Source organism: Corythoichthys intestinalis, chromosome 13 (assembly GCF_030265065.1).
Source record: "Corythoichthys intestinalis isolate RoL2023-P3 chromosome 13, ASM3026506v1, whole genome shotgun sequence".
NCBI classification, from domain to species: domain Eukaryota; kingdom Metazoa; phylum Chordata; class Actinopteri; order Syngnathiformes; family Syngnathidae; genus Corythoichthys; species Corythoichthys intestinalis.
In genome coordinates, this window is record NC_080407.1 from 43049592 (window position 1) to 43064236 (window position 14645).

A 14645-nucleotide genomic window follows, 5' to 3' on the forward strand; every position below is an offset into this window, starting at 1 on the left:
TTTGGAAATCAAAATATGGTCACCTTATGATTAAGGTTATATTGTCTCAACTAACAGTGACATCAAACCTACACCATTGTTGCAGGCCTAGTTATTTGTTATTATTCAAAATAAAATAACTTTTTACTGTGTTTTCCCTGTCTTTTTTACTCTGAGGATCGAAATTTTCAAGTTTTTTCAGAGCCCTGCTCCCTGACTTTTATTATTTTCAAGTGACTGCAGATGATATATGACAGTCTGGAAAGTACCTATAGAAGAAAACAGCCGTCCCAACTTTGACATCACGTCTCCTCGTTCGTGAGGGCTGCAAAACGTTTTTTCTCGCTGGCGTCGACGGCTGATATGCTGTCACTTTTCCCATCAAATCGAGGTTCCACACATGCGCGCGCCGACTCGGGACGGGGCGGGGATTAGGGGTGGGAGGGGACCCTATACTCGTGAACACGGACCTTTTTTTCTCCCACGCTGGAAGACATCTGGCGTGGACCTGCTCCAGAATAATGCGCGTGGAAGTCATTTGCGATCGGCGGAATGACGCACGCGCACGGATGCGTTCGACGAAGCGACACAAGGAAGTTCGGTAGGGGCTCGCGACGGCTGCAGAATGTTGATTTTGTGGGTTCCGCTCAGTTTACTACTCGGCGTGATCGTGTCTCGCACTTGGAGCTCCAACTGGGCTTCGGAGTTCCCCAGATCGACGCCGCCGCACATTGTTTTCATCCTGGTGGACGATCAGGGCTTCCGGGACGTGGGCTACCACGGGTCCGAGATCAAGACGCCCACCCTGGATCGACTGGCGGCGCAGGGAGTCAAGCTGGAGAACTATTACGTGCAGCCTCTGTGCAGCCCGTCTAGGAGCCAACTTATGACCGGCAGGTACAGATGCTCTCTCAATATTACATAGACCTCATCAGGGGCGCTGCCAGGGTTTTTGGGCCCCAGGAAAAGATATCACTTTGGTCCCCACCACCAGCGCCGGGACACACACATACATTTAGAGTATCAACTACGGAATTTCCTGCATTTTGGTGAATCTTTACACACTAATTTGTGCATTTTCTACATTAATTTAAGATGAAAATATATTGATGTAAGCATACAGCGTATAGAGCAATAATGAATAAACTGATACATAAGCGGATTTTAAGGGGGGCCAAAAAGTGTCATTGCATGAAATTGACTTTTATATATATATATATATATAAAAGTTGTAAAGCAATAAAACTGCAACAAAAATGAATGAAATGAACAAAAAAGATATTTTTATAATGGGTCAAAATTATTTTCCGAACAGATCATGTGACTAGCAACTTATTATGGTTATTTGCTTTGCATATAATTTAATTTAATTTAAATAAAAAAAATTTTTTTTTTTGGGTTAAATGATTTAGACACCTACCCATAATATGGCCCAAACACAAAAAGGATTGCTTCAATCAAAGAAAATGCAAATCTTTCCATCTCAAATATTTTTTCTAGGGCTGTCAAATTAAAATTTTTTAATCCAGTTAATTACAGCTGGTAAATTACAGCTACACTTTTCTATATATATAAAAGTTGTAAAGCAATAAAACTGCAGCATAAATGACTGAAATGAACAAAAAAAATATTTTTATAATGGGTCAAAATTATTTTTTGAACAGATCATGTCACTAGCAACTTAGCAACTTAGACGGTTATTTGCTTTGCATATAATTTCCCCCCAAAAAATAGGGGAGGGCAATTTGATTTTTCCAATGATTTTTTTCATTCATTGAAAATATATTTTTTTTGATTGATGGAACTTTTTGGGGGGGATTAAATGATTTAGACACCTACTCATAATATGGCCCAAACACAAAAACGATTGCTTCAATCAAAGAAAATGCACATTTTTCAAACTCAAATATTTTTTCGCATTCAAAAACTTTTTCCATGATTGAAATTTTTCATTTTTTGATTACGGTGATTTTCTTTTTGAAAATATATTTTTTTTAAAGCAACTTATTTTTTGATTGAATAATAAAGACAAAAATGCCCTAGCCGAAATGTGGGCAAAAACACAAATCAACAATATTTCAATAAAAAAAATTTTAAAAAATAAAAAATCAAAGAAAAATAGCTTTCACATGCATTTTTTTTTTGAGTTTCAAATTTATTTTTGCATTCAAACACATTATTTTCGATTGAAGCAACTTTTTTTTTGGTTGAAAATATAGATTTTGATTGAAGCAACTTTTTTCGGATTGAATAATAAAGACACAAATCTACCTCCATGTGGCTCCGCCCAGGGGATACAATTTTTGACTGGGGTAACTACATTTACATGACACCGGCGGGGGGACGTACCATATTCAATTGATGACGACTTTGGCGAAAAGTATTGCCTAAGCAGCCTGATTTAGAACGCCCTTCAAGAATGATGGGAAACAAAAAACGCTCATTGTCAACTTATTATTATAAATATTGCTGACACTACGTTTCAGGGTCATCAATATGTTGTGCCCCCCCCTGCTCCAAAAGTCAAACTCCGCCTATGGACTGATATCATCTTTAAGAAATGTACTGAAGGCCATCTTTTAAAATCTAAATATATTTTTATTAGAAATATTCTCAAAGCAAATACCATAGCAAATGACTTAGAATAAATGTTTTGTTTTAACCTAACTATATTACAGTATACATTAACCACGTGGGGTCTGTTATTTTCCTCATCTATCGAGTCTTTTTGGCTCTCTACACTCCTCCCTGACAAACTGAAGATGGTCCTGGCTCTGTAGTGTACATACAATGACAGATACAGTGGGGCAAATAAGTATTTAGTCAACCACTAATTGTGCAAGTTCTCCCACTTGAAAATATTAGAGAGGCCTGTAATTGTCAACATGGGTAAACCTAAACCATGAGAGACAGAATGTGGAAAAAAAAAAACAGAAAATCACATTATTTGATTTTTAAAGAATTTATTTGCAAATCATGGTGGAAAATAAGTATTTGGTCAATACCAAAAGTTCATCTCAATACTTTGTCATGTACCCTTTGCTGGCAATAACGGAGGCCAAACGTTTTCTGTAACTCTTCACAAGCTTTTCACAAACTGTTGGTGGTATTTTGGCCCATTCCTCCATGCAGATCTCCTCTAGAGCAGTGATGTTTTGGGGCTGTCGTTGGGCAACACGGACTTTCAACTCTCTCCACAGATTTTCTATGGGGTTGAGATCTGGAGACTTGCTAGGCCACACCAGGACCTTGAAATGCTTCTTACGAAGCCACTCCTTTGTAGCCCTGGCTGTGTGTTTGGGATCATTGTCATGCTGAAAGACCCAGCCACGTCTCATCTTCAATGCCCTAGCTGATGGAAGGAGATTTTCACTCAAAATCTCTCGATACATGGCCCCATTCATTTTTTCCTTTACACAGATCAGTCGTCCTGGTCCCTTTGCAGAAAAACATTCCCAAAGCATGATGTTTCCACCCTCATGCTTCACAGTGGGTATGGTGCAATTCAGTATTCTTTTTCCTCCAAATAAGAGAACCTGTGCTTCTACCAAAAAGCTCTATTTTGGTTTCATCTGACCATTACGCATTCTCCCAGTCCTCTTCTGGATCATACAAATGCTTTCTAGCGAACCGAATACGGGCGTGGACATGTACTTTCTTCTGCAGGGGGACACGTCTGGCAGTGCAGGATTTGAGTCCCTGGCGGCGCATTGTGTTACTGATAGTAGCCTTTGTTACTGTGGTCCCAGCTTTCTTTAGGTCATTCACTAGGTCCCCCCGTGTGGTTCTGGGATTTTTGCTCACCGTTCTTGTTATCATTTTGACGCCACGGGGTGAGGACAGAGTTGAAAGTCCGTATTGCCCAATGACAGCCCCAAAACATCATTGCTCTAGAGGTGATCTGCATGGAGGAATGGGCCAAAATACCAGCAACAGTGGGTGAAAGCTTGTCAAGAGTTACAGAAAACGTTTAGCCTACATGAGAAAATATTGAGATAATTTTTTCCCCCTCATTGTCTCTCATGGTTGAGGTTTACCCATGTTGACAATTACAGGCCTCTGTAATATTTTCAAGTGGGAGAACTCGCACAATTAGTGGTTGACTAAATACTTATTCGCCCCACTGTATATAGGAAAGTAAATTACATGCAATGAAACTTTTCGGCCACTGGGGGGGCCTGGCCCCCTTGGCCCCCCTTTAAAATGCGCTTATGGGTTTAGCCTTAACCACTGATATTTTATGTGTGGTGTGGCAGTGTTCGAATGAATTCCTCACCTCCTTCATTTGGGAGTAAAGATGAAGGGGTCAGGAGACAGGGCTGCTGAGCCAGATACAGCAGGAGGAATTGTGCCTGTTACAACAGGCAAAGGCAGAGACAACTGTTTTAGTATGAAGAGCTTGCTAAGGGTTTGCCTGCTGTACTGATTAAATATAAACTAAAAGTGGCGCGAACACTAGCTAGCAAACAATTACACTATTTCATTATGGAGTAGGCTTAGCCCTATCTGGAAACTCGCGATCTCCACTATAGGCTACAGCTCCGAAGCAAGGTCCCTTGTTAACAAACTACGTTCAATTGATGACAAACTAAATTCAATAAATTCTTGACAAACTGGATTCAAGCTGATTTAAAAAAAAGAACAATACCACACAGGGCCGGCGCTAGCCATTTTGGTGCCCTAGGTATAAATGCTTTGTGGAAAAAGTAGACGCTTCGGAGTGAGGACGGCATAGACAGATTTAAATGACAGTAGAGTGAAATGCCCACTGCAGTCCTTATGTACCGTATGTTGAATGTATAGATCCATCTTGTGTCTTATCTTTCCATTCCAGCAATTTATTTTACAGAATATATATATAATTTACAGAAAAATATGGCATATTTTAAAGATGGTTTGAATTGCGATTAATTACGATTAATTAATTTTTAAGCTGTAATTAACTCGATTAAAATTTTTAACCGTTTGACAGCCCTAGTAAATAATGAGCCTATGTTACTTATATTTGTATTACTTGCATTTATCAGGCTTTACAAAGTTTTATTTAAAATACTATATATTGTTGTTATTATTACAATTACTATTTCTTAGGATTTTTTACAAACTTGATTTTTTTTTTGGTGCCCCTTCAGGCAGAGTTGGGGTCCTACGCGCAGTGCGTGTTATGCGTATGGGGAGCGCCGTGTCTGTTTCCACACCAACTTTCAACATCTGAAGGATACCCAAAAATTTTTTGGAATTCATGTTTTTGAATAGATGAATGTCGCTCATTGAGGCCGGGAAAATCACGTATTTCTTAGGGAGGGAGCTGGGACCTCGCATCGGAGTTTTGTAATAGACATCGCGAGGTTCCAGATGGGGCTGGAGCGCGCTAAGATAACAGTTTAATTTTCAGCACTACACTGACACAAGGCACCAACCTTCCTTTGTGAAGTACTTTGTCACATCCTGTTGGTCTACCCCTCTCCTGTTTTGCTTTCTTTTCTTTCCTCTTTTGATAACCCGATTTTTGTTTTGAAAACATGTCTGCAGTACGTCGCACTCTGAGTCACTGACTGGTGTAAAATGCGCACCGCTGCTCCCGTCTGATCAAAGGAAGGGCGGACCAAACCATTAAGTGAAAATACGGGAGTTGGCTGGCAATACATATGCTCTCTGGGTGTTTACTTTTTGCCAAAAACAAAACAAGAAAAAGAAACCCTTTGTTTCATTCCTATCAAAATTATAATGATTAATATTTTAATCTGCAAACGATTACCTAATGTTCTAATTTTCTTTGTGGGCCCCATCAGTGCATGGGCCCTTCGAATCAATATTACTTTTCATCCCTATACGGCGCCCCTGGACCTCATCATCACTTTTGTTCCCCAATATTACTACTACATTTCAGCAGGATATTCATACTGTTGCAACTGTTATTTATGATGCGTTACACCTGTAGTGGTTCATGGGTAGTGGTACTATGTTGTTAAGCCGTTGTGTGATGTTCTGGTGTTTTCCGTTCTGGTTTTGGAGGTACCAGATCCATACGGGGCTCCAGCACTCCATTATCCGAGCCACCCAACCCAACTGCCTGCCCTTGGACCACGTCACCCTGCCGCAGAAGCTGAAGCAAGCCGGCTATTCCACGCACATGGTGGGCAAGTGGCACCTGGGCTTCTACAAACGGGGCTGCCTGCCCACCCGCCGTGGCTTCGACAGCTTCTTCGGCTCGCTCTTGGGAAGCGGCGACTACTACAGCCACTACAAGTGCGAGGGTCCCGGCATTTGCGGATACGACTTGTACGAGGGCGAGGAAGCCGCCTGGGAGCAGGACCGCGGTTTGTATTCCACGCTGATGTATACGCAAAAAGCCGTCAGCATCTTGGCCAATCACGACCCTCGGGAGCCCTTGTTCCTCTACTTAGCCTATCAGGCGGTGCATTCCCCGCTTCAGGTTCCGGCTCGCTACCTGGACCGCTACAAGGGGATCGTCAATCCCAACCGTCGAAAATACGCGGCTATGGTTTCCTGCCTGGACGAAGCCGTGCATAACCTGACCCTGGCGTTGAAACGCTACCGTTACTACGACAACACGGTCATCGTGTACTCCTCGGACAACGGCGGGCAGCCGCTAGTTGGCGGCAGCAACTGGCCCCTAAGGGGGAGCAAGGCCACACTGTGGGAAGGGGGCATCCGGGCGGTGGGGTTCGTCCACAGTCCCTTATTAGCAAAGAAAGGCACCAAGTGTCGGTCCTTGGTGCACATTACCGACTGGTTTCCTACGTTGGTCGCCCTGGGCGAAGGGACTCTGGACGAGGACCTGGACCTGGACGGCTACGACGTGTGGGAAGCCATAAGCGAGGGTCTCCCCTCGCCCCGCCAAGATATCCTCCACAACATCGACCCTATTTACGTGAAGGCCAAAAACGGCTCTTGGAAAGCGGGCCACGGCCTGTGGAACACGGCGGTGCAAGCGGCGTTGCGGGTGGGACACTGGAAGCTCCTGACGGGGGTTCCTGGGTACAGTGACTGGGTACCTCCGCAGACCTTCTCCACACAGGTGAGGGTCCACTCATCCTTCTGCTGCCAGTAATTAGACATCCAATCCATTCACTGCCAATACCAAATTTGATTACATCGTAGCAGTACATTATCAACTGATACCACACGGAATCGGTATCAGGATTTGAAAACCGATATGTATCGGCGCGACATTAGTTGACATCACCAAGGGTTTTGTGGGGCCACACCAAGGGCGTATTCACACCTGCCCTGTTTGGTCCGGACCAAAAAGTTTGTGGTGCGCATCTTTTGGGCTGGTGTGAATCAGCGTTGTTTTTGGCAGCAGTTTTAATTTTCGTCTTAGTCTAAGTCTTTTGGATGAAAATACTTATTAGTGGTAGTCCATAGACTTCATAATGTATTGACGAAGCGCAGGGCTGATTCATAGGGGACTATGATGCTAGTCAGGAAGCAAATTAGCTGCCGCCATATCACAGACAAAGCGCTTTTTCCGTTGAAAATTCTTGTGAATAAATGCTTAAATCCTCGAATTCTTTATAGATATGGATGTTAAACAGTCTCGATTTTTGGTAAAAAAAAGTGCAGTTAGCATTTATTTCACGTAAATATTGCTAACTACGAGGCTAGTCAGTAAGGAAATTAGCGGCCGCCATATGTAAACAGAGCTTTTTCTGTTGAAAATTTTTGTGAATGATTGCTTAAATCCCTGATTTTCTTAATAGATTTTGGCGTAAAATAGTCTCGATTTTTGGTTAAAAGCAAAAAAAAGTGCAGGTAGCATTTATTTTACATTAATATTGCTAACTATGAAGCTAGCCAGTAAGGAAATTAGCGGCCACCATATGTAAACAGAGCTTTTTCTGTTGAAAATATTTGTGAATGAATGCTTAAATCCCCGATTTTTTAAATAGATATTGACGTTAAACAGTCTCGATTTTTGGTTAAAAAAAAAAAAAGTGCAGTTAGCATTTATTTTACGTAAATATTGCTAACTAAGAGTCTAGTCAGTAATGAAATTAACGGCCGCCATATGTAAACAGAGTTTTTCCGTTGAAAATTCTTGTGAATACATGCTTAAATCCTTGAATTCTTTATAGATATGGACGTAAAACAGTGTCGATTATTGGTTAAAAGCAAAATAAAATAAAAAAAACGTGCAGGTAGCATTTATTTTATGTAAATTTTGCTAACTATGAAGCTAGTCAGACAGGAAATTAGCGGGCGCCATATGGCCGCCATATGTAAACAGAGCTTTTTCTGTTGAAAATTTTTGTGAATGAATGCTTAAATCTCCGATTTTCTTGATATTGACGTAAAACGGTCTCGATTTTTGGTTGAAAGCAAAAAAAGTGCAGTTAGCATTTATTTTACGTAAATATTGCTAACTATGAGTCTAGTCAGTAATGAAATTAACGGCCGCCAAATGTAAACAGAGCTTTTTCTGCTGAAAATTTTTGTGAATGAATGCTTAAATCCCTGATTTTCTTAATAGATATTGACGTAAAACAGTCTCGATTTTTGGTTAAAAGCAAAAAAAAGTGCAGTTAGCATTTATTTTACGTAAATATAGCTAACTATGAGTCTAGTCAGTAATGAAATTAACGCCTGCCATATGTAAACAGAGCTTTTTCCGTTGAAAATTCTTGTGAATGAATGCTTAAATCCTTGAATTCTTTATAGATATGGACGTGAAACAGTCTCTATTTTTGTTTAAAAGCAAAAAAAAAACAAAAAAAAAAAAAACGTGCAGTTCGCAGTCATTTTACGTAAGTATTGCGAAGTATGATGCCTGTAGTGTGTAATTTCTCCCATTGTTTTTTTCACAACGTTTCAAAATGCATGCATGGTACGAAAAATATAATAAGTACCTTGAATCCTCGAACAAATCACTCCTCCGACAATCCTTCCTGTCTGTATGCGGTACAGCTTTTGTACTTTTTCAACCTAAATCCGGCGTTAGATCCCTGCAGGTATTGACTAACTGCGACCGACTGCGAGTAACTGAAGCGGACTGTAGGACGGCCTCCTACTTGAAGGCGTTGCTTAGTGGGTGACGGTTGGGACCCGTCAATACAATTATGAAGTCTATGGTTAGTCATATTTTAGTCACTTCAAAATGTGCTTGGCTTCATCTAATTTTAGTCAAAAATGTTTTTGTATCTAAAATTCAAAAGTTGTAGTCCAAAATAAAGATTTCCATTTCCCCCCCCAAACAATTCCCAATGAACATTGACAGATCAGCACATATTGTAGCATCTACAAGGACAACACCAACTTCATTGTGCTAATACAGTCCCTGACAAAAGTCTTGTCGCTTATCCGTTTTGTAGAAAAAATTGCAAATAACCTAACTTTTAATTATTCAATTGGTTTCAGAAATGGCTCATATGAAAGCCAAGACCCTCCCAAATGATGTTGAATGTACAAAAATATATTTGTTTCACTGAAAGGGTTAGGGTTATCATGTTTCATGTTTGGTGACTTGGCTGGCCAGTCCTGGAGGATCTTGATCTTCTTTGCCTTGTGGAACTTTGAGGTAGAGATTGAAGTATGCGATGGAGCACCACCCTGCAGCAGAATTTGTCCCTTTTTATGGTTAGGAGTGTAAGAGGCAGCTGCAAATCTCTCAGGGAGCAGACAATTAAAAAACCGTGTGGCATTTGCAAAGGCCCACAGCCTTTCAAAAGGAAAGACGCTGGAAAAGTGGCAAACGGTTGATTTTTCAGATGAATCTTCCATTGAATTGCACCACAGTCGCCGCAAATATTGCAGGAGACCTACTGGAGCCTGCATGGATCCGAGATTTACTCAGAAAACAGTGAAGTTTTGTGGTGGCCAAATCATGGTCTGGGGTTACATCTAGTATGGAGGTGTGCGAGAGATCTGCAGGGTGGAAGGTGTTGAGTTAATTATCGAGGGTTGATTGAATATTTGCTTGATTGATTGAATATTTGCTTGTGCTCATATATACCTAATACATACATAATACATGTTGCCATATTTTTTCTTATTTGATATAACCAGGAAATGATTATTGCTTGCTATACTAGGTATAATGTTTAAGTGTTACAAAGTGTTAAAAAGGGTCGGGGTGACAACTGCCTTGCTTCATGGCCGCAACATTGCGTAACTAGACCTTCTAGGACATCTTCAGCATCTTACGTCTGGACTTTCGTCTAGATTTTCGAGGACAATCTTCCAATCGAGGACACCTTCCATGGCCGCAGCGTTGCATAACTGAAGTGTCTGGGTCATTCTGACCACTTTACCTAAGTGCCCTTGCTTACACACGTGTATTTAGTTCCACCTACATGCTCACACATAGCCAACCAAAATCACATGGGTGTCTCCGGCTTGCTTTCCCCCTCCCTTTAGGGCGGCACCCTTCTGTGTTAGGACAAACCCCTAATAAGAGAAAGAGCAAGGAGGTTTTTTTTCTTTAGATCAATTTTGGTGACTGTACAGCATAATCTAGCATTTCTCTGTCTAGTCCATCCTTGCTCTCCTTGGCCAAGAAAACTGAGTGTCTTCTCGCCTTATTTTTGGGTAATTTTACAAATATCTGCCTAAGGGTCTATTTTTGAACTTGACAGAAGGCAACATAAATAGTCTGAAATATCAACAAATCGTAGCTGCCTCTTACATTCCTAACCATAAAAAGGGACAAATTCTGCAGCAGGATGGTGCTACATCGCATACTTCAATCTCAACCTCAAAGTTCCTCAAGTAACAAGGAAGATCAAGATCCTCCAGGACTGGCCAGACGGTACACAAGAAAGCCCGCCCGTCTCATCAGACCATAAGACATGGTTCCAGTAATCCATGTGCTTTGTTGACATGTATTCAGCAAACTGTTTGCAGGCTTTCTTGTCTTCAGAAGAGGCTTCCTCCTGGGGTAACAGCCATGCACACTAATTTGATATAGAGTGCGGCGTATGGTCTGAGCACTAACAGGCTGATCCCCCCACCTCTTCAATCTCTGTAGCAATGCTGACAGCACTCCTGTAACGAGTCACATGACATTTTGGCATTTTGGAGGCAAAATGACAAGCAGTACTCCATTTGGACATTTAGGGATGTACGTAGTTTCTAACTAACTCTATTATATAAGCTGCACAGGGACTTCTTTTCATTGTGTCAAAGTGTCATTTTATCAGTGTAGTCCCATGAAAAGATATACTTAAATACAGTGCCTTGCAAAAGTATTCGGCCCCCTTGAATCTTGCAACCTTTTGCCACATTTCAGGCTTCAAACATAAAGATATGAAATTTAATTTTTTTGTCAAGAATCAACAACAAGTGGGACACAATCGTGAAGTGGAACAACATTTATTGGATAATTTAAACTTTTTTAACAAATAAAAAACTGAAAAGTGGGGCGTGCAATATTATTCGGCCCCTTTACTTTCAGTGCAGCAAACTCACTCCAGAAGTTCAGTGAGGATCTCTGAATGATCCAATGTTGTCCTAAATGACCGATGATGATAAATAGAATCCACCTGTGTGTAATCAAGTCTCCGTATAAATGCACCTGCTCTGTGATAGTCTCAGGGTTCTGTTTAAAGTGCAGAGAGCATTATGAAAACCAAGGAACACACCAGGCAGGTCCGAGATACTGTTGTGGAGAGGTTTAAAGCCGGATTTGGATACAAAAAGATTTCCCAAGCTTTAAACATCTCAAGGAGCACTGTGCAAGCCATCATATTGAAATGGAAGGAGCATCAGACCACTGCAAATCTACCAAGACCCGGCCGTCCTTCCAAACTTTCTTCTCAAACAAGGAGAAAACTGATCAGAGATGCAGCCAAGAGGCCCATGATCACTCTGGATGAACTGCAGAGATCTACAGCTGAGGTGGGAGAGTCTGTCCATAGGACAACAATCAGTCGTACACTGCACAAATCTGGCCTTTATGGAAAAGTGGCAAGAAGAAAGCCATTTCTCAAAGATATCCATAAAAAGTCTTGTTTAAAGTTTGCCACAAGCCACCTGGGAGACACACCAAACATGTGGAAGAAGGTGCTCTGGCCACATGAAACCAAAATTGAACTTTTTGGCCACAATGCAAAACGATATGTTTGGCGTAAAAGCAACACAGCTCATCACCCTGAACACACCATCCCCACTGTCAAACATGGTGGTGGCAGCATCATGGTTTGGGCCTGCTTTTCTTCAGCAGGGACAGGGAAGATGGTTAAAATTTACCGGAAGATTGGTTGCAGCCAAATACAGGAACATTCTGGAAGAAAACCTGTTGGTATCTGCACAAGACCTGAGACTGGGACGGAGATTTATCTTCCAACAGGACAATGATCCAAAACATAAAGCCAAATCTACAATGGAATGGTTAAAAAATAAACGTATCTAGGTGTTAGAATGGCCAAGTCAAAGTCCAGACCTGAATCCAATCGAGAATCTGTGGAAAGAGCTGAAGACTGCTGTTCACAAACACTCTCCATCCAACCTCACTGAGCTCGAGCTGTTTTGCAAGGAAGAATGGGCAAGAATGTCAGTCTCTCGATGTGCAAAACTGATAGAAACATACCCCAAGCGACTTGCAGCTGTAATTGGAGCAAAAGGTGGCGCTACAAAGTATTAACGCAAGGGGGCCGAATAATATTGCACGCCCCACTTTTCAGTTTTTTATTTGTTAAAAAAGTTTAAATTATCCAATAAATTTTGTTCCACTTCACGATTGTGTCCCACTTGTTGTTGATTCTTGACAAAAAATTAAAATTTTATATCTTTATGTTTGAAGCCTGAAATGAGGCGAAAGGTTGCAAGGTTCAAGGGGGCCGAATACTTTTGCAAGGCACTGTATCTGCAGAAATGTAAGGGGTGTACTCATTTTTGTGATACACTGTATCAAGTAGGAGGTAAAATACTGCAATTGCTCTCTGAGCCGTGAGTTTGAGACCTATGAGAAATTTAGTGTGGACTTGCTGGTTGATTTACTCCCTCTACTGCTTCTCCACCCAGCGGCTGAGCCTGCGCTGGCACAACGAGCGTGTCCGATGGGACCGTGGCAAGTCCCTGTGGCTCTTCAACATCACCTCCGACCCTTACGAGCGGGTGGATTTATCGCAGCGCTACCCGCACGTGGTCAAGAAGATGCTCACGCGGCTGGTCCAGTTCAACAAAACGGCGGTGCGAGTGCGCTACCCGGCTAAAGACCTGCGTTCCAACCCGCAGTACAACGGGGGCGTGTGGGGTCCCTGGTACAAGGAGGACATTGGGGAGCGATACAACCATTTGTTTAGCAACCATCTGAGTAGCAGAGGGGAGTGATGAGTAGTTGTCTTTGTGAAAGTTTCTCAGGGAATTCCAGGATTTCAACTAGGACTGGGGGAACATTAGCTACTTAAGAACATTTTAACATGGAATGTCTGAAATACTGTATAAAACCAAGAGATTAAGAAAAGAGCTTTCAGATTACTGGGATAACGTGGGAGCTATAATGGAAAAACATGCTCATGCTAGGTGAAAATCTGTGTTTGAAAACAAGTAAATTTAGCAAAGTATGAGTGAAAAGTCCTAGCATAATGAGAGTAAAGTAGGAATATTACAAGAAAAAGTTAAGCTAAGCGCTAATGCTAGCCATATAGAGAATAAATTGGCATGTTTACAAGTCATGTTTTTATATTACAAAAAAAAAAGCAATGGTAGTATGATAGCCAGTATAAAAAAGGTTTAAAAAAATGGAACATTAAAATTTGTAATGCTTGTCAGAAAATATTTACGATAGTAGAGTAAGAGTATCATGTATTATATAATTGTAGAGAAGTGGTTCCTAACTGGGGTTCGGTGAAGGTTAAGAAAAACAAAGCTGCATTTTGTATGCTAAATCTAGACAAAGTAGCGTTTTAGACCAGGTTTTGGACTGGTTTGCCCTCAATTCCATCTCTTTCAAATGCTAGCCCCTGATCTAATAAGAGGAGAAATCTTGTTTGCTCAGTGGAAGGTTGACTTGCACTTGGTATGAGGACGTATACACTGGTATGGAAAAGTATCTTAACCTTTTGGAATATCTCACATGTCCGCATAAAATCACCATAAAATGTTATCTGATCTTTGTCAAAATCACACAGATGAAAATACAGTGTCTGCTTCAACTAAAAGCACCGAAACATTTATAGGTTTTCATATTTTAATGAGGATAGTATGCAAACAATGACAGAAGGGGGAAAATTAGTAAGTGGACCATCACATTTAATATTTTGTGCCACCCCAGCCCTCCTTTGGCAGCAATAACTTCAACCAGACGCTTCCTGTAGCTGCAGATCAGTCTGGCACATCAATCAGGACTAATCTTGGCCCATTTTTCTCTACAAAACTGCTGTAGTTTAGTCAGATTCCTAGGATGTCTGGCATGAATCGCTGTTTTTAGGTCATGCCACAGCATATCAATAGGGTTCAAGTCTGGACTTTTACTTGGCCACTCCAGAACGTGTATTTTGTTCTTCTGAAACCATTCTGAAGTTGATTTACTTCTGTGTTTTGGATCATTGTCTTGTTGAAGCATCCATCCTCTTTTTAGCTTCAACTGTCTGACAGACGGCCTCAGGTTTTCCTGCAAAACATCCTTTTGAATTGATTCTTCCAATAATGATTGGAATTGTCCAGGCCCAGAGGTAGCAAAACAGCCCCAAATCATGATGCCC

At 41.3% G+C, this 14645-nt stretch overlaps 2 protein-coding genes across 3 annotated transcripts in view; one reads left to right on the forward strand and one right to left on the reverse strand.

The window, feature by feature from the left end:
• The window catches only part of LOC130927922 (FERM domain-containing protein 7-like), a 62402-nt gene that overhangs the window by 29276 nt on the left and 18481 nt on the right, over window positions 1-14645 (reverse strand). The window lies entirely within an intron of this gene.
• arsj (arylsulfatase family, member J) lies at window positions 519-13919 on the forward strand. 2 transcript variants are annotated; one of them, XM_057854062.1, is made up of 4 exons: window positions 519-580; window positions 667-876; window positions 5995-7021; window positions 12964-13919. In XM_057854062.1, the coding sequence occupies exons 1-4, from the start codon at window positions 549-551 to the stop codon at window positions 13270-13272; spliced, it is 1578 nt and encodes a 525-aa protein (XP_057710045.1). In that variant the 5' UTR covers window positions 519-548; the 3' UTR covers window positions 13273-13919. The 2 variants fall into 2 exon arrangements, with proteins under 2 accessions (XP_057710045.1, XP_057710044.1); XM_057854061.1 differs by having other exon boundaries at window positions 524-876.